The sequence below is a fragment of the Cylas formicarius genome, unplaced genomic scaffold (assembly GCF_029955315.1).
Source record: "Cylas formicarius isolate icCylForm1 unplaced genomic scaffold, icCylForm1.1 PGA_scaffold_9__14_contigs__length_23061073, whole genome shotgun sequence".
Classification (NCBI taxonomy): domain Eukaryota; kingdom Metazoa; phylum Arthropoda; class Insecta; order Coleoptera; family Brentidae; genus Cylas; species Cylas formicarius.
In genome coordinates this window covers 2191736-2218521 of record NW_026844365.1, presented here as the reverse complement: position 1 = coordinate 2218521, position 26786 = coordinate 2191736, and the positions used below count along the sequence as shown (strand labels likewise).

At 43.6% G+C, this 26786-nt stretch overlaps 1 protein-coding gene across 6 annotated transcripts; it reads left to right on the top strand.

The window, feature by feature from the left end:
* Nucleotides 1–1107: 1107 nt before the first annotated feature.
* LOC132707307 (ataxin-1) lies at nucleotides 1108–26742 on the top strand. 6 transcript variants are annotated; one of them, XM_060679104.1, is made up of 5 exons: nucleotides 1108–1880; nucleotides 21272–21381; nucleotides 21629–21785; nucleotides 21848–22625; nucleotides 25185–26742. In XM_060679104.1, the coding sequence occupies exons 3-5, from the start codon at nucleotides 21658–21660 to the stop codon at nucleotides 25524–25526; spliced, it is 1248 nt and encodes a 415-aa protein (XP_060535087.1). In that variant the 5' UTR covers nucleotides 1108–1880; nucleotides 21272–21381; nucleotides 21629–21657; the 3' UTR covers nucleotides 25527–26742. The 6 variants fall into 6 exon arrangements, 5 of the variants coding, with proteins under 5 accessions (XP_060535087.1, XP_060535084.1, XP_060535083.1 ...); XR_009619727.1 differs by lacking the exons at nucleotides 1108–1880; nucleotides 21272–21381 and adding an exon at nucleotides 6471–6617 and having other exon boundaries at nucleotides 25185–26263; nucleotides 26333–26742; XM_060679103.1 differs by lacking the exon at nucleotides 1108–1880 and adding an exon at nucleotides 6504–6617 and having other exon boundaries at nucleotides 21272–21378.
* The last annotated feature ends 44 nt before the right edge of the window (nucleotides 26743–26786 follow it).

Sequence of the window (26786 nt, the reverse complement as noted above, 5' to 3'; positions counted from 1 at the left end):
AGAGGCGAGGCACTTTCTAGCCACGTTTCTATTTGTAAACGATTTTCGCGTGGAATTTTAGTACCGAATCTCCCTGGCGGCGTCTTAATCGCCGAAAATTTTGCTTCCTGCACGGTTTTGCACAAGATAACTGTAAATTTGTTCAAATGTTCATTTGTCCAAATCGTATCGGTGCGTTCGGATAAAGAATTTTCCTCGATAGAGAATAATTACGATTTGTTTACATTACAATGTTTTTAAAATACATCTGTTAATATTTACAGTGACTCAGCTTAAAAGGTTCAGTTGCATTTTAATTAATCAAAGAGCCAAACGGATTAAAGGTTCTCATTGCGGCCATAGTAAAATTGTATTTAGATACCTTTTACTCGGAAAATCGCATACGGCGATCATGAAAGGTTAATAAAACCGTGTGCCCAATTCTTCTCACAGCTATAATTATTGATGATTTTTAAATTTATTCAATAAGCAATATGATTTATCAATATCTTTTTCCAATACATCAGCTGCGACTATTTTGAGGATACGGTTGTCAAATATAACACTTTGGATCAATCAATCAAATCAAATCAAAAAGTAAAAGTTCCCTAAGTAGTTATCGGGATAACAAGTACGAAAAAATTGAAATCGCATTAAAATTTTAGAAAAGAACAGCCCATTATTCAAAGATACCTATTTTTGTTAATTTTAGTTTGTTTATAACACCAGATGAAGCGACGCGATTATTCGTTACCGTGGCGCCATCTCTCGACTCACACTCGAGGCGGCGCTTCGCGCCGACGTCGGTAAATAACGATGGAACTCGTAACGTGAAGGAATTCGAGGTACAATGCGGAGACGGGCATCCCTCGACGTCCGAATTGTCCCATTGTTCGCCCATTGTCAATGCCGGCGCCAGTCCCCCGGACGATTTAACGGCCCCTTTTGTTAGGCCCACTCGAGAGAATCCGTCAGGCGCAACAGGTGACCGTTTTTGGGAATTCAGCGTCCCGTAAATATTTCAGTCGCCTTTGTGCGGCGAGCCCGTCGTCGTTATTTACGCGATTGCGATCGTCGGCGAAAAGTGAGTCACATCCTGCGCGCGTGCGGGAACGTGCTCGCCGGGCCGCGTCGCCTTAATTAGCGGCCAAAATGGCGGCGAGAGTTCGCACGCACCGAGGCTTGTTTTCGTCCGGTACATTGGAGTACAATGGGGCTCGTAATCGGGGCCAATTGAATCGTCAGCGAGCGCCATTGTCCGCCTCGCAAAGCGACAGAGAATTACGTTTCCGCTTCGAGTGACAGTGTCACTCTCGATGCTCGTTTCCGTCGCGTTTTCCACCCCGCGACGGACGAAAACAAAATCAATCGATGCGGAATGTTTTCGGCGTTGCCGGGCGTCTAAAAATAGCCGCGACCTTGACTTCGAAGATTTTGGTTCCCGCGGGTTCTGGCCGCTCGCCGCCCGTCCCGCGCGTCACCGAGAACGCCCGACGCGGACCCGAACGCCGCGCCATGTTGGCCGCTACCGGAATTCATTGAAGCCGAACAGGCGTTCGACGCAGTGATAGAAAGAGACGGGCGACGCCGTAATTTTCTCGGCCTACTACTACGCGGACGGGCTCTCCTACGCCGGGCTTGAACTTTCTTACCCGAGTCGACCTGACGAGTAATCGGCGCGACGCAGAGGCGCGCGGAGTCCGCCTCGATTCGGTCCGCTGCTCATAGTAATCCCCACCCGCGGGTCGTAGTAGGCCGAACGTACGCACGCACGGACCTCTCAGTCGAGACGCGGCGCTGCCGGATTGACGACGTTCGAACCACAGTTTCGCGTGATTTTTGTGTCCGCCGCGACGACGACCACGACGTCCACACCACGACCTCGGGGCGGCCGATTTCAGGTGAGTCCGGAGGCGACCGCGACGCCGCCCGCGGACGGGTCGGCGCGCGTCCGCCGGCCACGCATAGTAACAACGGTGACGTCAGCGATTCCGCCGCGAGAACGTTTGGCGGCGGCCGCGGGTCTTCGAGCCCCACGTTTCTAAAGCGATAATTGTACGATCGGCGACGGGGAAGGTGCCCCATTTGCGACCTGGACATAAAAAATCCCGCAATCGGCGACGGGGATGGTGCCGAAATCGCCATCTCCGAAGCTCCCGCTCGGTAATGTGGAATCCGTGCGGGCGACCACCTGGTGCACCTGGATATAAAAAAATCCCGCGAACGGCGTTGGGGATGGTGCCGAAATCACCATCTCCGAAGCTCTAGCTTAATTATCTGCAATTAGGGCGAGCGACCACTTGGATCGCCTGGATATAAAAAAATCGCGCGATCGCCGACGGGAATGGTGCCGCATTCGCCATTTCCGTCGACTCGGTGATGTTTAATCCGGGCGGGCGACCACCTGGTGCACGTGGATATAAAAAATTCCGCGATCGGCGACGGGGACGGTGTCGCATTCGCCATCTCCGAAGCGTTAAGTTCGTCGACGCGCGTGCCGCAGGTATTCGCGGAGGGCCCAACGACCTCTGGAGCGCGTAAATACGCGACCGCGTAAAAATAACTGTAGACCGGTGCCAAAAGGCACGCGCGAAACTGCCACACACACACACACACACACGGGCACTCCTCGCGTTCGCCTAAATCGCCCGGAGGGCCGCTCGTTACGCAACACGCGCGCGTTTGGCAGCCGTACGCGACGGACGGCAGCTGCGAAAACAAGGGGGCCGTAACGAGTGACGACTTCTCCGACGCCGCGACCCGGAGCGCTCCGCGCCAAACGCGGAGGGGGTACGAGACGGCACCGCCGCGTCGGAACGGGTTCTTCTTCACGCGAGCCGTCGATAAAAATCGAAGAATTCGGTGCGGTTTTGTAGACGGGAAAATTCCAACGGCGGTGGAATGCCTCGCGGGAGAAAAACTAACCGCGCCGGAATTTTCGGATCCATTGTCCTCTGCGACGTTGCCGTCTCGGAAGCGGCGAGCAATTCCGTCCCTTGCCGGCTCAAAATTCGATCGGAACGATATCGAACGACAAAAATCGATTACCGCGATTGTTTACGTTGTTTTTCGCTTTTACTTATTTTTATTCTCTTTCACCTAGGTATGATCTGTTCATAGATATAAGAAAGTAGTCAATTGCTTTTAAATGGGATTATCCAAGGGTCGTCATTAACATACAATGCAATAAGATTATTACCTAAAGTTTCGGAATTTAAATTCAGGTAAAATTGTGGTCCGTAATAGAAAATAATTTTATATCTACCTGTGTTTAATATTCTTTGGTTTGGTATACTACTTAGTAGTAATCATTCTTATTTCGTGTGTAATGCAGCGTGTGTTGAATCGTGTGCGAATTATGCAAAATATGTGCGAGTCCGAGATACACTTATCTCAGGAGATGCTCCCGCCCAAATGTAGAAAACACTATTCTATTGAGACTAAGGAAGTTATAAACAATGTTTATTTGACTCTCATTGAACGTGGTGCCAGCAAGCAAGCATCTTTAGAAGAAACGGCCACATTGATGAAAATTCCAACATCAACTGTACGGAAAATTGTGAATAATCCCATTTCAGAGAGGAAAAAACGAAGCGATGTGATGAGTGTAGATGAAAGTGGTCAAGATATAATACGGCGTAAGATTTATCAGTTATACGAGGAACAAAGCTTGCCTACATTAGATATCTTTATTAGGAGGCTTGAAAAAGATGAAACCGGTGTTAAATGTGGCAGAACTACCTTATGGAAGTGTATTCAACACATGGGTTTTAGATTTAAAAAAATTGACAAAAGGCAAGTTTTAATGGAGTCTTTTAGGATTCGGAAATGGCGACTGGAATATTTAGAAAAAAATAGGATTTACAGAGAACAACAAAGGCCAATTATTGGATGAAACCCGGTTCGACACTTATGATACCCCGGAAAACGGCTGGGTTGACTCAACTGATAAGTGCAAAACAAACGCGCCATCAAAAAGAGGGTATTGGTATTAAAGGGGGGCGCCCTCGCGGGCGTCCAAGCACTTAGGCCACCAGATGGGCCCGTTGTGCCCCCAGGCCGCTCTAGAGGGCGTCCAGAATGCCGCCCCTCCTGTAGAAGGTCAGCAACTCCTTTAGCCCAATACCGTGCACTGAGTCCGGATCGATCAGGGCCGTTCCGAAGACTCCCAATCTTGCCCATGTCAAGGCAGGGCACTCGGTGAGCAGATGATACGGGGTCTCCTCCCCTTCCATGCACCACCTACACTCCGGGCCGTCTCCAATGCCTAGCAAGCAAAGATGCCTCCTAAGCCTGCAATGTCCTGTGTAGGCCCCTGTTAGTGCTCTACACTCCCTCCTGGTCAGTCTAAGCAGCTCCCTGGTCCGAGGGAGGGCGGGCCCATCCATCATAAGCCTCGCCTGCCTCATTCCCGGAGCAACTCTTCAGCCCCCCGCGGCCCGGTCTCTCGCCCCGGCTTTGAGAGCTCCCCGCCTCACACACGGGCCGATCCCCAAGCGGGGCTCTGGCCCTATATGCCTATGCGAGGAGCCCTCCAACCAGGAGACCAACGTGACCTTCCTCTCCTCAGCCACCCTCCTCAGTACCCCTTTGCACTCCTTTATCAACAAGAAGCGCATACGCACTGACTTCAGCGCCATAAGTGCAGCCCTGTAAAAAGTGCAGTATCGTAAAACTAAAAGCAGAAAAATTTGCTGAACAGCTTGACATTATCGATTTCAAGGCTTCGGTACAAATTATGGACAGATAAGTGACCAAGCCCGTGATGTCGACAGAAACGTCACTGGTCAAAACGTGGTGAAAACTAGCAGAAAAGTACGCTGCTGACGAAACTGGTGTTTTTTACAAAATGACGCCAGATAAAACTCGTTAAATTTCGAAGCGAAAAGCAAAAAAATCTATGGCATACAGTTTTAAGGCTTCCACCTTACCACTATATCTTTAATCCCATTGAACACGTTTGGCACCAACTGAAATCTGCCATTCGTCGTAACAATGTTTCTCCCCGTGTTAACTCCAATGTCCTCAAACTTATAGAAACCGAAGTTTTTAACGCCCCTCCACAAAGATGGGCAAATTCTGTTAAACATATAGAAAAAGCAGAACAATCGTATATCCATATTGCAAATAATATAGAACAAATAATAATTAGAACAGGCGATGATAGCGATAGTGATACTGATATATTATGTGAATAATTTTAAGTAATTTAAGTGGTAATAAAAATAATTTGTAATTTTATTTTAGATTTAAACATAAATACATACATAAATAAATAAACATTGTTTAGTATCTTTCCTAACAAAACCCCAAATAATTAAATTCTAAGCAAAGTACGGACCTGTTCGGCCATATTTCATTCTTACAGCTTGCCCGGGTCTTTCCTTAATTCGTATCAGTTAATCACTTTCTTATATCTATGAACAGGCTTTAAGCGCGGTTTTCCGTATATGATTTCCGTTAGATTTGTTAACATTTTAGAAGTGAGAGACCCGCATAATGTTTGCAGCGGGTTTACAGTTGTTGGTAAACAGAATTAACAAAATTGCCACCCCGACGACGACGACGACGACGACGACGGTGCCGCGCGATCAATATTTGCCGCGAAATCCCTCGGATCGCGTTCCGAGGAAAGTTCAAGGCCGCGATACCGTCGGAGGCGGGGGCCCGGTACCCGTCAGCGTTGATTCTTCCCAAAAAAGGTTGCGGATGCGACTTGGCGGCGCGCAGCGGCGGCGCGTCGTCGCCAATTAAGCGTTTTATTCCGTCCGTACGGGCGACAGTTTTACATTTTTTAACGACCCACGTGTCGCCGTTAGTTAATAGGCCATCCGGGCCTCAATTAAAAACGTTTAAACCGGCAGCTGCCTGGCGCGCATCGAACTCGAGCTGGGTCACTTCGGGGACGTTTCGGCGAACGCACGTGCCCGCCCCCCACCCCGGGGTTTCTAGAAATAACTCGGGAAGATCTTTCCGGGGCGAGCTATTGTCCCGGCAACTAGCCCGCGCCCGCGCCCGACCTTCGCCTCACTCCGGGATCGATCACCCTCGAAATCGACTTCGCCCACCGCCCGAAGATGACGTCCGGGACCTGGTGGAGAAACCCATCGACGAAGACGACGTCCGAAATCGCGAAGCGCGCGTCGCAAAAGGCGCATTAAACCGGTTTCTGGGGGAAGAACCCACCTTGCACCTGGCGGATGTCTCTGTGGGGGGTCACGGGACAGTTCGCGTTTAGGATTATCGCTCGCTCCGCTCTCGTTGACACTTACGTGTCCGGGACCTGGTGGAGAAACCCCTCGGCGAAGAGACGAGAAGAAGGCATCTCGCACCTGGGGGACGTCGTCTCGGTGGAAGCCACGTGAAAAACCCGCGACCCCTCGCCGCCCGAATTTTCGCTTTCCGCGAGGAGAGAGCAACAAGTAGGCGCCGACTCGCGCGTGGAAGGCGCGCGCCGATCGACTCTGAACTTTCGTTTCCGTCGTTGTCGTCGTCGTCGTCGTCGGGCAGTCAGTGGAGAACCGCGCGGCGGAGCAGACGCTCGCACGCGTCGCAACCAATCCGTGGTACCGTGCCGTTGTTGTCGGGTCTCGCGGGACGTGGTTTTGCATGCCCATGGATACACTCGAATCCGCAAGGTAAGCGGCGACGACGTTCGCCTACGTGTCGCCGAAAACGAACGCCGCCGCCTTCTCTATCCGCGACGGCATATGTTTGACATAGACGGCAGTGGTCGATCGCTGCGGTGACGTCAGCCCTGTCACATTCGCGGTTTATCTCCGTTATCGAGGAGCCCGGTCGTCTGTCGCACGTCCGCCGCCATACATCGTTCTCGCTCTGGCGCGAACGGCTACCGCGTACGTCGCGCCTACGACCGGTCGGACCGGCCGGAATGCGGAGCGAAAAATGCGGCGTGGCGGAGCCGGTTAGGCGTCCAGGCGCCCGATGAGTGTTTGCCGTGATCCTTTCCGGGGCTTCGACGACGCCGGCCCCACGCGAAATACGCAACGGGGCGGGCGACGCGAGTCCGTGAATGAAACGGCGGGCATCGATCGGAGGCCGGCGGCGGACGCGTTCGTCCTTGAACGGGAACAATGGGCGACCGGCCGAGAATGCCGAATTGGCGGTAAAGTACGTTCCGAAGTATCTCGCCCATAAATCGGCGCGTATAACGTGTGAACGGCGCATTGTTGTCTGGCGCGGACGGATCCCTATTTTTGGCTATTCGGTCAACGTAAAAGTCGGTTTCTGTCGGAAATGCACGAAAATACGCGTTAAACGCCGGAAAACCAGAAATTCTACAATGTGCGAGGCACCGGCGACGAACACCCCGAAAGCGGCCGAAACATTTACCCAAACAAAGAGATAGGTTAAAATACAAGTGTAAAATCACGGCTCAGATAGTAAATTAATTACTTGCAAACAAAATAAAATTAACAGTTTACAAAATAAAGTAGAGGTTATTGGGATATAAAGAACAATTTACGCTATTGTTTAAGTTAAAAAAACTTACAACTTCTATTAAACATACTACAATGAAGGTGTAGGTATGTATTTCATTGGCACCTAAGGAATTTTGATTTTACAATTCGACCTTTTAAAATAGGTATCTTTAAGTAATGGGCGATGTTCTTTTCTAAAATTTTAATGCAATTTCAATTTTTTCATACTTGTTATCCTGATAACTACTTAGGTAACTTTTACTTTTGGATTCTTGATTCTTTTTGAACTTGATTAAAATGCAAATGTACCTTTTAAGCTGAGTCACTGTAAATATTAACCCATTTTGTCCCAGTGGTGCGTTCTATGATTTTTTTGTCACATCCATGAAATATTTTTGCACTTCCATTTAGAAATCTTGTTATTATCACTACTATTGGGTTGTTCGGAAAGTCATTTCGTTTTTTTTGGGGAACATGAAAGACAGTTTTGGTATAATGAATAAATATTTTATTAAATTATATATTGGCCATTCTGGTCCAACACCTTTTGCCATCTTTCTGGCAGTAACATAATTCCCCTCTCAAAGTTTTGGTCCTTGCTGGCAAAAAACTGGTTCAGGTGGTTTTTGACATCTTCATTTGAGGTAAAGGTTTCGCCATCCAAAAAATTTTGCAGGGACCGGAACAAATAGTAGTCGGAAGGCGCCAGATCTGGAGAATATGGTGGATGTTGCAGTACGTCCCATTCAAGCTGTAAAAGTTTTTGGCGAGTGACCAAACTTGTGTGAGGTCTCGCATTATCCTGGTGGAACACTACACCCTTCCTGTTGATTAATTCGGGCCTCTTCTCTTTAAGTGAATCATTCAATTTGTCCAGTTGATGACAATAGACTTCTGAATTAATCGTTGTATTGTCCGGCAAAAGCTCAAAAAAAAAACGATTCCTTTGACATCCCACCAAACGGAGAGCATCACCTTTTTTTGGTGAATGTTGGCTTTTGACACGCTTTGATCCGGTTCATCTTTTCCGCTCCATGACCTCTTGCGTTTAACATTGTTGTATACAACCCATTTTTCGTCCCCAGTAATAATCCGCTTCAAAAATGGATCATTTTCTTGACGTTTGAGGAGCGAATCACACACGTCAACGCGACGACACAAATTTCGCTCCGTAAGGACATGGGGCACCCACACATCGAGCTTCGAGGTTAAGCCCATGCCTTTCAAATGGCCATAAACAGTCGAATTTGACAAATTTAATCTCTCACCGATCTCTCGTGTGGTTATTCGCCGATTTGCATCAACTAATGCCTTTATCGCATCTTTGTCAGCTTCGACCGGCCTTCCAGACCGTGGTGGTGCATCTTCGACATCAAAATTGCCGGATCGAAATTTTGCAAACCAGTTCTGGCACTGGCGTACTGTTAACACGCCTTCTCCATACACATCCGTCAATTTTTTTCTCGCTTGGACAGCATTTTTACCTTTTCTGAAGTAAAAAAGTAAAATATGGCGAAAATGCTGCTTATTGCTCTCCATATTTAAAAGGGCACCAACCAAAAACTACTGCGTAGAATTAATAGAACTTTTTCACACACAAGCCTTGCAATATCAGCTCTCAAGACATATAATGGTTATGTGGCTTAAGTGTGAAGTTGGTTTCGAAAAAACGTAATTAAGTCCTCTGACGGGAAAAAACGAAATGACTTTCCGAACAACCTTATAAATGACATAAAACCGTAAAAATCGCTAATTTATGTGTAAAAGACTTCAAAAGTTAACAAAAGCGGTACATAAACATTTACAAGTAAATCCAAAGTAGTAAAAAAATATGTTTTGGATTTGTATTGCCATTTTTGTTAAGTCTATAGCATGTAGATTACATCGCCGGAAACATACATTGGAAATACTATATTGATTATGCTTTATTTTTTGAAAATATTTACTGGTGCGTGAATGCACCACTGGTTTTATATGTGAAACAAAACGTTGTTATTGCAAGTCAAGACAAGTCAGCGCGTGTAGAATAAACATCCAACGATTAGCGTCTTCTTTAGTATTAGTTTGTGCCTTGTGCAGTGAACGTTACAGTTCGTAAAATATGGCATTTCCGAGGTATTTGACTCAAAAGGAGTTAGAGGTGGCTATGGAGGAGATCGTGATGGATGAGGACAATAACAATGAAAGTCGTAAGTGTTATTTGGATTTACGTATTCTTATGTATTGTAGTTACAGAACATATTGACGTGGTCTATATTCCACCCGACGTGGATACCTTGACTGACGAAGAAGATATGAACGATAACATGGTTTGGGGAATCGACTGATATAATTGAAACTTTCGAGTTGCATATACCGAATAATACAGCTGTCCTTCAACAGTCCTGTAATTCGTCAACTACTGAACCTGAATGGGACTCATCAGATGATGAAACCCTGGAATTCAAAAGAAGACGTATGCTTTCTGCAAAAGACAGGCTTGCTCCTACTGTCAAACGGAAGAAAGGTCAGATTGAGTACACTCACACACCTATATCCGATGAATTTAGATCACGTGAGGAACTAAAAAATAGGCTTTGAAATATTTTTGTTTTTTGATGAGGAAGTGATTGATTTGATTTTAAATCTTACATTGAAGAAAATTTCAAAGAAATCTTGCACGTGCCATAGATGAAGCGCGTTATGACAATCAAGGTCACCTCATGATTGTTCATGCTAATAAAGCCCGAAGGAGATGTAGAATCTGCCACAGCCACACGATTTACGTTTGCAATAAGTGTAATGTGCATTTACATACTTCATACTTTGTAAAATATCACCAAAAATGAAACCGGGTGTTACCAGTGGTGCGCTACTTTTAGTTGTTTTATGTAGAATTTGAACTTTCTTTCGTATATTGATGTATAAATTATATTTTACGTCTTATGTGGCCCAAAATATTATTTAATGTTTTTTCCCAGTGGTTCGTTTACGCACCAGTATTTTTTGTATGTTTCGAGTTTTTATTTTATTTTTGGCACACGTAATGTATTCTTAAGTGCAACAAAATAAATAATTTCAAAGCAAAAATGTATTTTTTTTTTGCTTGGGATAATACGGGTTAACATTTTAAAAACATTGTAATGTAAACAATTCGTAATTATTCCCTATCGAGGGAAATTCTTTCTCCACGGAAACGCTTTGCCGACCTCCCTGCCTCGCCGCCCTGAACGAGCCTCCTACGCCCCGATTCGATTTGGACAAATGAACATTTGGACAAACACGGCCATCTCGTTAAACGTGGCTGTCGCTACTCGATTTGCATCCGATCCCGAATCCAAGGTCGCAGAATCCGAATTGTACGCCAACGTCTGGCGCTTACGCAACGGCGTATGTATATATATATATATATATATATATATATATATATATATATATATATATATATATATATATATATATATATATATATATATATATATACAGGGTTTTTCACTTAAAACTCCGCACGCCAATAAGTCCAAAACGAAAAGAAATATTTAATTTATGTAAAAAGTAGTCAAAGTGTGGGGTCAAGTAGATATTTCCTAAAGTTTAAAAAATTCGACGCCTGCAAAGAGATGGGCGTCGCGACGCGTCGAAAAATTATTCGATTGCAGAGACTTTGGAAATACGCGCATACAAAAGTACATGTTATTTAAAAACTTTTTTGTTATTTACTCAAACTTATTTACTTTACCCGTTTCTAAGTTATACCGATTTAAAGTAAACATTTCTTGATTAATAAAAAATGTGATTAACGCTTATTTTTACAAGGATGCCATGAATGTTAGTTTCTATGGCAACCATTGTTATCGCAGTTGTTTTAAGTGCAATTACAAACAATAGATTTCAACTATTTTAGTATGATTTTATTTATTATTTTTTATCGATTTAGTTCTGATAACATGATAAATAAATGAAAAAACAGTAAAATACCTACAAGTTAATAACCAAAATTATTATTGCAATTAACTACATAATAAGACATTTCAAAAATTTTGTTCAAAATTATGTCCATCTGCTCGAACACAACTATCAAAAACTTTTAACAGATGAGCTTGGGTCACTTGTAGGAGAGTCCTTCTTGTGATAGCGGCACACGCTGCACTAATTTTGTTAATGAGATCGGCCATATCTTCGATAGGTTCTTCATAGATAACGTTTTTTTGGTAGCCCCAAAGAAAATAATCTGGTGGTGTAATGTCCGGGGACCTCGCCGGCCACCTTACCGGTCCGTTAGTACCAAACCATCTATTGGGATATTCTCGGTTCAAATACCTCGTTACTATTTGGGCATTATGTGCGGGCGCTCCATCCTGCTGTAGCCACATATTCATTCTAGTGTCAAGAGGCACTTCTTCTAATAGTTCCGGAAGTGTAGTTTGAAGAAATCTTAAATAGCGATCTGCATTTAAAGTTCCTTCTTAAAAGTAAGGTCCAATGAGGAATCCATTTAATATGCCGCACCAAACATTGATACTAAAAATTCGTTGGTTACTTCTTTCTGTAATCCAACGAGGATGGTTTTCGGACCAAAAACGACAGTTGTGTCTATTAACGATTCCATTATTTTGAAATCGACTTTCGTCGCTCCATAAAATTTTCGAGAGAAAATTTGCATCTTGGCTATACACATCGGACAATGTCGCTAAGAAATACATTCTTCTAGCATAATCGCCTGGTTCTAGTTTATGAACTAGTTTACTTTTGTACGGGTGCAAAGAGATTCTATGTAGAATTCTCCACGAAGAACTTATGGTAACACCGGCATTTTTTTTTTATCTCTGACAGGGATATCTTGGGGTTATTATCGACCTGCTGAATTACAGCAGCAGTATTTTCATCATTTGTAGCCGTCCTGTTCCTATCTCTTTTAGGTTTTATGAAGCTGCCATATTCTCTTAAGTTTTTACATAAACTTGAAAAGGTTTTTGCATCGGGGACTCTTCTATGCGGATAACGCCGTGCGTAAACTCTTTTTGCTTCTCTACAATTGCATCTGCATTCTCCAAACACCAGTAACATGTCTACTTTTCCCTCATTGCTAAATTGCACCATTTTCACATAATAATTCTTAGTTTTTTTTAAACCGAACAAATTTGGATATTTCTTGTGACAAAATGTGACAATTTTTTGATACAGCAATAACAACTTACGTTTGTAATTGCACTTAAAACAACTGCGATAACAATGGTTGCCATAGAAACTAACATTCATGGCATCCTTGTAAAAATAAGCGTTAATCACATTTTTTATTAATCAAGAAATGTTTACTTTAAATCGGTATAACTTAGAAACGGGTAAAGTAAATAAGTTTGAGTAAATAACAAAAAAGTTTTTAAATAACATGTACTTTTGTATGCGCGTATTTCCAAAGTCTCTGCAATCGAATAATTTTTCGACGCGTCGCGACGCCCAGCTCTTTGCAGGCGTCGAATTTTTTTAAACTTTAGGAAATATCTACTTGACCCCACACTTTGACTACTTTTTACATAAATTAAATATTTCTTTTCGTTTTGGACTTATTGGCGTGCGGAGTTTTAAGTGAAAAACCCTGTATATATATATATATATATATATATATATATATATATATATATATATATATATATATATATATATATATATATATATATATATATATATATATATAAATAAATGTGTTTCTACCGTTAGATTAAATTCTTCATTTTGTTAAAAGACTTAACACAATCAAAATGGTTTTTCCTGTTCGTGAACATCCGTATCTCGAATGCGATACAAATATGGGTTTAGTGAAACCGAAGACGTACGGTGAACTGCCTCAATGGAATGCAGTTTTAAGGGATTCCGGAACAAAACCAAGCCCTTTTAAAGTTATTTCTTGTGAAGGTCGGTTCACCTTTAAGAGTTGGACCAAGTTCCTAGAGGATATCTATATGCCAAAGTGTCGTTTTCCTTCAAGACCGGTAAAAGAATTAACCGTAATCGAAAATCACCCTGACACGTGGGCAGCGCCAAAATTTCCATTCCTGAATATGAAAGAAACAAAGTGGAGTAACAATTTTTTATTGTTTTTCAATATAATCCCCCTTAACTTCAATACGCTTATTACATCTCTCTATTAACAGCTCAATCCCTTTAAAAAAATATTCTTTCAGTGGTACTAGTTTCTTTAAAATCTATCAAAAGAATTCCTTCACAATCCCAAAAGATCGTGGCCATCACCTTTTTTGTTGACTGGCAGACTCTGAATTTTCTTGGAGGTGCTTGACCCTTACGACGAAACTCCATTGATCCTTTTTTCGATAGAGGCTCATAATAGAGGACCATAGTTTCATCTCCCGTCACAACAGTTTCTATTGCGGGCTTCGGTTCCGACCCACAGAGTTCCAAAAAAGATCGCGCACACTCGACACGGCGTTGTTTTTCAATAGCCGAAAGGTTTTTAAGAACCCGGAGCTAAGCTATATATATCTTAGTAGGCTGCGAAAAAAACATTGAAGTGCGGCGTCAAATAGTTTTTTATCGACAGCATTTTAAACAAGACGTGTCCGGAAAAATGTCGCACATAACGCAAATTGAGTATAGAGCAGTCATAAAGTTTTTGACAAGAGAAGGGTTAGCACCTAAAATTATTAAAGAAATGCTGGATGGTGTGTACGGCCCAAGTTCTCCTTCGTATTCTGTAGTGAAAAAATGGGCAAAACGTTTTCGAATGGAGCAGGAGTCCCTTGAAGATGATTCAAGAACTGGTCGACCAGTGGAGGTCATAACGGAAGATATTGTTGGGATTGTGGAAGAGGTGGTATTGAGTGATTAATGGTCAAGGAAATCTCAGAAATTACTAAGCTTTCTGAAACAAGTGTTCGTCGAATCCTGCATGATCATTTAGGGATGCGTAGGGTTACTGCAAGATGGGTTCTTAAAAACCTTTCGGCTATTCAAAAACAACGCCGTGTCGAGTCTTTTTTGGAACTCTTTGGGCCGGAACCGAACCCTGTGATAGAAACTATTGTGACGGGAGATGAAGCTATGGTTCTCTATTACGACCCTCTATCGAAAAAAGAATCAATGGAGTGGCGTCGTAAGAGTGAAGCACCTCCAAGAAAATTCAGAGTCTGCCAGTCAACAAAAAAGGTAATGGTCACGATCTTTTGGGATTGTGAAGGAATTCTTTTGATAGAGTTTAAAGAAACTAATACCACTCTCAATGGTAAATATTTTTACATAAATTCGAGATTGCATACGTGTAAAACGTTGGAGAAAACTGACCAGAGGCGTGCGTCTTTTGCACGGTAATGCACCTGTTCATACTGCTGGTGTTGCACAAGCTGCCATTTTAGAGTGTGTGTTCCAACTGATAGATCATCCTCCCTATAGTCCAGATATGGCCCCCAGCGACTATTATTTGTTTGGATATTTGAAAAAGGACTTACGTGGACGGCGGTTTAACGACGAAGTTGACTTAAAAGAGGCTGAGAGAGGAAAATATATTTTTAAAGGAATTGAGTTGTTAATAAAAGATGTAATTAGCGTATTGAAGTCAAGGGGGATTATATTGAAAAATAATAAAAAATTGCTACTCTACTTTGTTTCTTTCATATCCTGACCGGGAAATTTTGGCGCTGCCCTCGTATCTGTCAAATTTCAAGTGGATGACTTCAAATTTCGGACACTTATCGTGTTTCTTCCCCCAACGGCCGAATCAATTTTACGGGAAACATTTGAAGATCACTTTCGACATCAGTTCGCGTTGCTGGTGAGTTTTTGACGCTAGATAGTTTTCATTTATCTCGTAACGAAGCAAAGTATGAGAAAAATTCAAGTAGTTGTAGTCGCTCTACCTCAGGGAAGTATCAGCGGCGTACATTTTCAATGATAAATTTAAAATCCGACGTCCCAGGTTTCGTACGTCCGCGAGTTTGATGAATGAACGTCGTTACGAACTCGCGACGTTGCCGTCGGCGTGCGGGCGCGGCGTTGCCACGTTTCTCCGTCCCGAAGCCCCCGCGTAGGTCGGCACGCGTCCAAATCGCGGGGAAAAGCGGCAACGCCGCGTCAATCCTTCCCGGCCCCCGCATCCTTGGCAGCAAAATCGATTCAGCTTCGCGCGACGCCGTCGCCGGGACGACGGCGCCCATTCATCCCGCACAGGCCGCCCCAAACTCACGCTGACCGCCTCCCCTTTACGGAGTACAACCGCCGCCCGGGCCGGCGTTGCCACGTCTCCATACAGTGCGCGGATAAAATCGAATTTTTCGAAAGTATTTGCGCTCGTATAAAAATTTTACATCCCGACAACGGTAGGTCCTATGGGAATCGCCGTTGGTACAGAAATAAATGATGACCGTCGAAAAAAAAAAATTTTTTTTGTCCGTCGGTTCTCCGTTCTCGTCTTTTGGTTTTTCCTGAATAACTTTCGAACCGTTGGAGCTACAAAATTACAATTTGCCTCTTCTTAACCCTCCATGAGGCACATAAGCTTATAATAAATGGCCCTGATCCGACGCCGGTATCCATCTTTTTTTCGAGATTTTCGACAGTTTTTTGGACACTGTTATGAAGCACGACAAGTGTCCGAAATTTGAAGCAGTCGACTTCATATTTGGCACACGTATGCAGCTTTGCTCCATGACGGAACCTATTGAGAGTTGGGGGCTGGGGGGTCGGGAAGTATTCTAAAACAAATAAAAATCGCGTGTGAACCAGAATAAACAGTGACAACCATAGTTTCATTTCCCGTCACAATAGTTTCTATCACAGGGTTCGGTTCCGGCCCAAAGAGTTCCGAAAAAGGCTCGACACGGTGTTGTTTTTGAATAGCCGAAAGGTTTCTAGGAACCCATCTTGCACTAACCTTGTGCATACCTAAATGATCATGCAGGATTCGACGAACATCTGTATCAGAAAGCTTAGTAATTTCTGAGATTTCCTTGACCTTTAAACGTCGATCACTCAATGCCACCTCTTCCACAATCGCAACAATATCTTCCGTTATGGCCTCCACTGGTCGACCAGTTCTTGAATCATCTTCAAGGGACTCCTGCCCCATTCGAAAACGTTTTGCCCATTCTTTCACTACAGAATACGAAGGAGAACTTTGGCCGTACACACCATCCAGTCTTTCTTTAATAATTTTAGGTGCTAACCCCTCTTTTGTCAAAAGACAGACAAAGTTTTATCGTGATACTGGAGCTGCATCTACGTCAGGTCGGGAAATTTTGGCGCTAGCCTCGTACTATTACCTTACTTACAATACTGAGCAGTATTGGTTTTTTTACTGTGTCAGCCCTCAGTTATATTATAGTCATTCTTAGATATTTACTACTGGTAGCTCTTGTTGTCTGTGTTGAGCACCAGTATATTTTGATAGAGCCAGGAGTATATAATGGTTGTTAAAAGTTCGGACCATGATTGATTGATGATGAGGCGAAGTCTAGCAAAAGCTACTCCACTTAACGTCTTTTAAATTGAAAACTAAATAGGAAATCATAAATACATTGATAAATTAAATATAGTATAATAGATAAATGTAATAGTAATATGGAACAACAGAAGTTTATTTAAACAGTTAGAAATTAGCAGTCTCAACCTGAAAGAGTTTTTTAAAGAATCTAATTGAATGTGATTTTATTAAATCGGGTATACTATTAAAAATTACGACAGCGTTATACGAAAACGATCTGCGGAACAAAGATAAACGATCTCGTGGCAGTGAGAGTCTGTAGGGGTGAAAATCTGAACTTTTAGTTTTGATAAATGGATTTTCATCAAGGAAAAGCCACCTCAGTTCAATTTTTGTGAAATCAATATTTATTAATACTCAAGACATGGGTAATAGAGGACTAAACCATACTTCATAACCGAAAAGACAAGTGATTAAGCTAAAAGTTTCTGTGAACTGCCCGTATAAATGGCGCAAAACCATATAATACTTTTTCACCAACAAATCTAATCTAAGTCAACAATCAAATGTAACACCAAGGTTTTTACCGTTAACTAATAAATACATTTGGGATACAATGTTAGATTTAGGAGAAAAGAACATTACACCGCATTTATTAGCATTAAGTTGAAGATCATGCCCAGAAATACGTTGTGCAAATTGAAATTGATATAAATTGAAGCAATATCAAATAATTTAGGATCGATGGAGTAAAATAGCTGAGCGATGTGTAAATATGAGAAATATAAATTAAGAATAATATAGGTCCAAGGACGGAACCTTGCGGTACGCCTGATGAGACAGGGAGAAATTCAGAACTTACATTGTCGAGGGTATGGTCTGTTCATAGATATAAGAAAGTGACCAATTGCTTTTGAATGGGAGTATTCAAGGGTGGACATTAACATACAATGCAACAAGATTATTACCTAAAGTTTCGGAATTTAAATTCAGGTAAAATTGTGGTCCGTAATAGAAAATAATTTTATACCTACCTGTGTTTAATATTCTTTGGTTTGGTACACTACTTAGTAATCATTCTTATTTCGTCTGTAATACAGCGTGTGTTGAATAGTGTGCGAATTATGCAAAATATGTGCAAGTCTAGTGTATCTCAGGAGATGCTCCCGCCCAAATGTATTCAATTGAGACTAAGTTATAAACAATGTTTATTTGACTCTCATCAACTGTAAGGAAAATTTTCAAAAATCCCATTTCAGCGAGGAAAAAAAGAAGCGATGCTGACATTTTCTCGAGTGTAGATGAAAGTGGTCAAGATATAATATGGCGTAAAATTTACCAGATATACGAGGAACAAAGCGTGTCTACATTAGATATCTTAATTAGGAGGCTTGAAAAAGATGAAACCGGTGGTAAATGTGGCAGAACTACCTTATAGAAGTGTATTCAACACATGGGTTTTAGATTTAAAAAAATTGACAAAAGGCAAGTTTTAATAGAATCTTTTAGAATTCGAAAATGGCTATTGGAATATCTAGAAAAAATTAGGATTTGCCGAGAGCAGCAAAGGTCAATTATTTACTTGGATGAAACCTGGTTCGACACTTATGATACCCCGGCAAAGGGCAAAAGAGGTAAAAGAATAAATATTTTGCATGCTGGCTCTAAAGATGGTTGGATTCCAAATGGACTTTCTCTGTCTGCGAAAAATATTAAAGATTCTTCTCTGGATTACTGTGAAGACACAACCGCTGATTTATTTCAAAGTTGGTTTAAAAACAAACTTCAATGCAAGTTATCACAGTAGACAGTTGACCGAAACCCCTTCCTCATGTGACACAAAAGCAACAATCCAAAACTATATGTATAATAACGACATTTATTTTCACGAAGATTATACCAAAAAGCAATTAATTGAGGTTCTACAAAGCTTGAACCTATAAAAGGAATACGTCTGTGATAATTATGCAAAAAATCTAGGGCATACAGTTTTAAGGCTTCCACCTTACCACTGTATATTTAATCCCATTGAACATGTTTGGCACCAACTGAAATCTGCCATTCGTCGTAACAATGTTTTCCCCGTGTTAACTCGAATGCCCTCAAGCTTATAGAAACTGAAGTTTTTAATATCCCTTCCCAAAGTTGGGCAAATTCTGTTAAACATATAGAAAAAGCAGAACAATCATATATCCATATTGCAAATAATATAGAACAAATAATAATTAGAACAGGCGATGATAGCGATAGTGATACTGATATATTATGTGAATAATCTTTCCTAACAAAACCCCAAATAATTAAATTCTAAGCAAAGTACGGACCTGTTCGGCCATATTTCATTCTTACAGCTTGCCCGGGTCTTTCCTTCATTCGTATCCGTTAGTCACTTTCTTATATCTATGAACAAACTTTAACTCTCTGGTATCTGTAAGCTAAGTAAGTAAGAGTAAACTAAAGATATAAGTGCAGTCGCGAACTAATAATGTGATCGTTGGTGTATTTCGACAACCCACCAACTCTAGACGTAATCGACAACGACAGTTTACAGATCGGGGACAAACCAGGTCGCGACAGAAATTTTCTTGCAAAAAGCGCGTTCTATGTTCTGTGTCTTTAAAATGTATCGTAATTGCTACAAAAAAAGGAAAATACGTATTCTCGTGAAATTAAAAAAAATCGAAAAATTCTTGAACAATTCGCGTAAACAAAAAAATGCTATGATCTGGCGAGGTCCTACGGTCGGTGCCGCGACTGTACCCACGCGCGGCGAGCGGTCCGGCCGCAGGTCATCATTTCGAGATTTACACAAAAAAAGGTACACCCAAACAATTCCCGAAAGGCCCATTGTTATCTCGAGAGGGTCCATTACCGGCCCCGCGTGCCCGCCTTTCCACGAATTCTCTCGCAGAGCCCCTCTACCCGACCGTAGTAACGCGACGTAGTGACGGACAGGTTCCCAGCACGACCCGGTACCACTTTAGTTTCGACGCGACAGCCTCGCGAAGTACCCGTCAGCCTTCCGGCTCCCTACCAGGTATGCAACCCCCTATACGCCGCGTCGTTTATTCCGATCGTTGCCGCGACTTGGCAACGTCGCCCCGTCAAGTACAAGGCGAAGGTTGCCGTCGTCGAGCATGTCGCCTAACCTTACCCAACGGCGGGCGCATCCCGATACGACGACCATTTTGCCCGCGATTGCGGTCCGTGCCGAGGGGCGGCGTTGCGAGCGATTATTTCCGCGCGCGCGGAAGTGAATGAAACGATAAGTTCGTTGCGGTGCGGCGTCGATAATGCGGATTGATTTAACCCGTTAATGCACCACCTATTCTATTTTTTTTTTGTCACATCCAGGAAATATGTTTGCACTTCCATTTACAAATTTTATTATTATCACTGCTAAATGACATAAAACCGTAGAACTCGCTAATTTATGTGTAAAGGAAAGATCTTATATATGACTTCAAAAGTTAACTAAAGCGGTAAAGTGTGTTCATAGATATAAGAAAGTGACTAACCGATACGAATTAAGCCCAACTTTGTGGAGGGATATTAAAAACTTCGGCTTCTATAAGTTTGACGGCATTAGAGTTAACGAGGATGAATGGCAGATTTCAGTTGGTGCCAAACATGTTCAATGGGATTAAAGATATAGTGGTAAGGTGGAAGCCTTAAAACTGTATGCCCTAGATTTTTTGCATAATTATCACAGACGTATTCCTTTTGTAGGTTCAAGCTTTGTAGAACCTCATTTAATTGCTTTTTGGTATAATCTTCGTGAAAATAAATGTCGTTATTATAGATGTAGTTTTGGATTGTTGCTTTTGTGTCACAAGAACAAGGGGTTTTAGTCAACTGTCTACTGTGATAACTTGCCATGTCCATTACAATGACGCTATTAGGAGAAATGTTTGGAACTAGTTTGTTTTTAAACCAACTTTCAAATAAATCAGCGGTAGTGTCTTTATGGTAATCCAGAGAAGAATCTTTAATATTTTTCGCAGACAGAGAAAAAAAATCCAACCATCTTTAGAGCCGGCATGCAAAATAGTTATTATTTTACCTCTTTTTGATGGCGCGTTTGTTTTACACTTATCAGTTGAGTCAACCCAACCCTTTTCCGTGGTATCATAGGTATCATACCAGGTTTCATCCAAGTAAATAACTTGTATCAGAAAGCTTAGTAATTTCTGAGATTTCCTTGCCCTTTAAACGTCGATCACTCAATACCACCTCTTCCACAATCGCAACAATATCTTCCGTTATGACTGCCACTGGTCGACCAGTTCTAATAATTTTAGTTGCTAAACCTTCTTTTGTCAAAAACTTTATGACTGCTCTACACTCAATTTGCGCTATTTGCGACATTTTTTCGGAGACATCTTGTTTAAAATGCTGGCCATTAAAAATATTTGACGCAAGACAATTTTTTTTTTCGCAGCCTACTAAGATATCATATTTAAGAGAAGACAACGTTTTATCGTGATACTGGAGCTGCATCTACGTCAGGCCGGGAAATTTTGGCGCTAACCTCGTATATAGTAGCAGGTAGTTTGTAAATATTACATTTGATAAAGACGCGGTGCTGTCGAAACAATTGTCATGTGAAAATCTCAACTTTTAGTTCTTATTTATTTCGCTAAAGAATAATGTGCAGAGGAGAACCTAAAAATCCGCCCCTGAATTGTTCTTTCCATATCTTACGAGAATGATTTTGATGGCGTTGGTTATTATCATCGACCCATTGTGGGGATTAATAAACTAGACCAGATTTCAAGTCTCGTATTCCTGGTTGCAGAAGGTACGCCAGCGTCGATCGGTGAGCCGATGATTTCAGCAGGCATCGAGAGCAGACTGCTATACATGACCTACCCGGAACCTTGGAGGAACCCCCCCAAGCAGCCGCCCGAGGTGTTCCTCAGGCCCGCCCCCAAACTGCTGCCGTCAGCCGCGAGGTAACCCCCCACTCCCGCCCCACGCCGCCGCCGCGGGACCACCCATTGTTCTTCCGTTTCAGGGGCTACAATGGAGCGGGCGCCGCGACCACCTACCCCAACGGTACGAGGCTCGCGCCCTCGCGGCCGTCCGGCAAGTATTCGTCGCCGCCCTCTTCGGCCGTCCCAGTCAACCTCGCCAAGGTCGACGAGCCGGACGAACCTCTCACCCCTTACTCCCCGTACCGGTTATTCTCCCACGGACCGCAATACTCCAGCTTCCCCTACTCGACGTTATGCCAACAGCCGTACATGATACGCACCCCGAGCTTCCCCCCGACGCCCCTCAGTCCCCAGGACATGTTCTCGCCGGGCACGCCCACCGCGAGCAGCACCGCCACCTTCCTGCCGCCACCGGCCGCCTACAGCCCGCCCTCCGGCGTCGCCAAGACCAATCAGACGACGCCGCGGGAGAAGAACACGCCCACCCAGCTGGCCGGCTTCAAGGTGCCGTCGGGCAAGGAGGGCTCGATGAAGCACCGCCTCCTGACGCGACCCGACGCCCCCCTCGACCTGCAGAAGGTACCGGAGGGCAGGAGGAGGCTGCAGGCGACCCAATCGCCGCCCCGGTCGCCCAAGAGGCCGCCCAACGGGGCGGCGCGCAACTTTAACCGCGGCCAACTCATCCAGTTGGCTAGCGGCGAATTCAGGAAGGTCGAGGACATGAGGACCGAGGATTTCGTGCAGTCGGCAGAGAAGAGTCCCGCCCTCAGGCTGGCCGAGAGCACCGTGGTCAGGATCGAGGAGAGGGGCGGGACCGGCGTCGTCATCACGCTGACGTACGACGACCGGAAGGCTCAGGTACGTTTAACATTTAACATTTCCCACGGACCGTGGGTTCAATTTATCTTGATAACATTTTAATCGGCTGTGTTTTTAGAGATATCAAGGTAAACGAAAAAAAAAAAAAGAAAGAAAATGTAGGTTTGGTAGCAAAGTTTTTTTCCAAAACACTATCAATTTTCTGACATATAAACCCACATCGTATTTTTGTAAATAACGAGACGAAAAATGCCAATCTCTTTTCTTCTTTCCCAACCCCTCGGATATTCCATGTTAAGAAAATTTTTAACTTGCACAACATAAATCTTCTATATTTTCGGTTCCATTTGTTGCAACACCGCAGGTATCCGGAGCGCCAAGCTCCTTCAAAACGGATACATAAAATGCTGACAAAAAAAATTGCAGGAAATGGTATAGAATTAAATGCTAAAAAGGTTTGGATTTTTTAAATATACATAATGAGAATAATAATTTTTTGAAAACCACGCGCCCACAACTCCTTGTAATAATGTCGTGGAAGTTCGGCAAAGGATTTCAGAGGCAATCAATTAAGAAATCCTAAAATCCTAAAATCTCTAAAAACAAAAAGTCGCAGCCAATTAAGATAAATTGAACGCACGGTACAAATTACAAAACGGGGTCATATTTTTGAAAAACCGCCGCCGAAACTCGAAGAGCCGTCTTTAATGAATATGGATAACGCACGATATCATCCTAGTATTTTCAATGGCATAAAATTAGTGCAGGCTCAGTGTGAAATGTTTTCAAGCGGAAGCAAGATGAACAAACATTTTATTGCCGCCTATGCCGTCACAAATCGCACCGACTATAGTTTATAACAAGCAGCAGCGTCCAAAATAAAAGTATTCCGCATTTCACGTTTGGCCTTAAATGACACCACAATCGCAACAATTTTTAGGTTAGGTTTTAATTTTCGACAAAACACTTTGACTTGTTTCATGTCCAATACGAACACCTACAAAGTGGTATACTAATTAACGCCTACCTCACATCTTTACCGTTGTTTTTCCGTAAATTCAAGCTATATTGCCCGGTCCTCCAACCCACGTTCACGCAAACCGCCGCGTTTTGTTTAGTTACAAGTGGAAAGATCGCACCGGTACTCATAAACTTTCACCAAGTCGCAAAACACTGAAAAAACGCCGAAAAACGTCCAAGAAACGGGAAGTTCAAACCAGTCGGCTTCGCGTGATTGGGCCAACCAATGAGAAAGCGCCGTCACAGAACGAACGAAAACCAGGGCGGTCAACCCTTCGGAAAATCATTGAAAATTTGAACTGCGGTTCCCAAAGTGACACCCGGTCGCGCGGCGTTGCCATTTGCCATTTCGCTTTCGAACTTGACATCCTAGTAAAAATTTAGTGGATAAAAAGAACGGCGGCAGGGTTTTTTTCAATTGTTGTGACAACGTAACAGCGATAGCGTTGGAATGGAAAATTAAATTTGCCAATGAAATGAAATCGAACGAAATAATCGACAAAAAGAATGCCACGAAGAACTGTGGTCGTAAATTATGATAAATAAGTATATACAAATGGGATATGTATATATAATTTGAGGCTGCGAACAGGTGGTTTGGCAACGTTGCCCGCAACGACCGGACGTACGTCATGGTCAATTAATCGAATCGGGCTGCGCGAAAAGAGGTTTTCGCGTAAAATTCGGAGCGTTTTTCCGTCGCATAAACAAAAAACGGCCCGGATCAAGGTCGGGTGAGGATGATCGCGCTTTTACGTAACGGTGGCGCCAGGGATTTCTCTTTCGTCTTTCGGCGAGCGTTTCGAATAAGCCCCGGGCGCTCTCTCGCCGACGCGGAATGCGTACGCTCGTAGTACTACGACAGAACCGGCTCCGGTGTCCTTGAACGGCCACGGGGCCTGCGCCGGGCCGCAAAAATCGATTTTATAGGTAAAGTCTGTTCATAGATATAAGAAAGTGACTAACTGATCTGAATTAAGGAGGGACCCCGGCAAGCTGTAAGAATGAAATATGGCCGAACAGGTTGGAGTTAACACGGGGAAAAACATTGTTACGACGAATGGCAGATTTCAGTTGGTGCCAAACATGTTCAATGTGATTAAATATACAGTGGTAAGGTGGAAGCCTTAAAACTGTATGCCCTAGATTTTTTGCATAATTATCACAGACTAAGGATGCTTGCCTGCAGGCACCACGTTCAATGAGAGTCAAATAAACATTGTTTATAACTTTCTTAGTCTCAATAGAATAGTGTTTTCTACATTTGGGCGGGAGCATCTCCTAGACTCACACATATTTTGCATAATTCGCACACGATTCAACACACGCTGTATTATACACGACATAAGAATGATTATTAATAAACTTAAACTAAGAATATTAAACACAGGTAGGTATAAAATTATTTTCTATTACGGACCACAATTTTACCTGAATTTAAATTCCGAAACTTTAGATAATAATCTTGTTGCATTGTATGTTAATCACCACCCTTGGATAATTCCATTCAAAAAGCAATTGGTCACTTTCTTATATTTATGAACAGACAATACCGCGAGTGACGTCACGCTTTTGCAGGTCGAAGTCAACTCGAACCCGGAGCACCCGTACTTCGTGATGGGCCAGGGATGGGCCAGTTGCAACCCCGACCTCACGCACCAGTGTCACGGGCTCAAAGTGCACCGGCTCCACGTGGGGGATGTGTTGGTCTCTCTCACGCCGAGAGAGACGCCTAACGCGTCCCAGGGCGGGGGCGCCACCGTCGTGACGACCGCGACGACGACGTCGATGACCGCAAGGCAGTATCCCGTCGCCGAATGCGGCCCGTACGGCGACGAGGGCGCGAGGAAACGCCGCTGGTCGGCGCCCGACCAAATTGGCGACGGGGACGCGTCGCCGCCGAAACGCCGCGCCGACTGATGGCGCCGGTCGTTTTAAAACATTATCCTTGTAGATACGTACACGCTATCGTATCGAGGTGTCGCTTTTTATATGAATAATTGATATTATCGCCGCGAGGGGGTGCGCGCGCGCGAACGCCGCGCGGTCAGCGCCTGTCCCGACCGTTTAACTGTGCTGTCGTTGTTGTTAGGCGAAAATTACGCGCGATCGATCGCGGCGAAACTCTGGATTTCATGACAATAGTTGTCTCGGCGGGACGCGTTAGTTTTAGGGGGATGCCGGCGCGTTGTCAATGCGAAACGCGCGATGGGCGAGAGCCCGTGTAAAGATTTGAGGTTAGGGTCGCGCCGTGTAATTAATCGATAATAAGGAGTATTAAAAGGGTGATAATATCGTCTAGGTAAGGTTTTTAATTTGGAGCTTGTGAGAGCGTGTCTCCGTGTCTCTCTCTCACTTCGATCTCAGTCTCAAAGAATATTGTGTGATATAGGTATGCTTTTTTTGCGACGCCGCCGAGGGGGCCCGGTAGTAACGGGGAGCCGCTTGAAGTCGACAGTTCTTGTTTTATATTACTTTTACGTGTTGAATTCCTGGCTGTGATACGGTAAAGTGTGCGGCGGACGCGGTCCGAGCTTTGGGTCTGTGCAAGGGGGGTTTCGGGGGCGTCTCTTTAACCCGCCGTCGTCTCTCTTTCTCTCTCCCGCGTCGCCTGAAACCTCTACCGACTATATATAAACGACGATGTAATTTCGCGCGTAAGTAACGTCATATACCTCACTCGTGCTTTTTCCGTTAACAATACCGTACAGTGGGAACCTTTGTAGCTTGTCGTTTGGCCTCCTGTGATACGAGATTTTGTTCCGCGGGCCTTTAAGGGCCGCGCGCGCGGGCGTCGACGTCCGGTCAACAGTCGACGACGGCAAACATACGGGGAAATTAGTTAGACAATGATTCGAAGTGCCTTTTCTATGAATGTAAACAAAAACCACCTTCAGAGAACTACGTTATATCGTAACTGTAGGATCTGCGAGCAAATCTATTTAATTATATAAAAGAAAATGTCTACGACGATAAAGAGCAAAAAAAAATGAGAAGCTATATTACAGAGCAGATTTGTTGTATAGACATATATATATATATATATTGTTTACGAGATGTACATGGTGTGCCATTTTGTTAAATTTGTGAGCCCTTTACTGCGGTACAGTCAGAAACCAATTAAATATATATTATATCCATACGCGCTTGTGTCATTTAACGTTCCCGTCGCTGACGTCA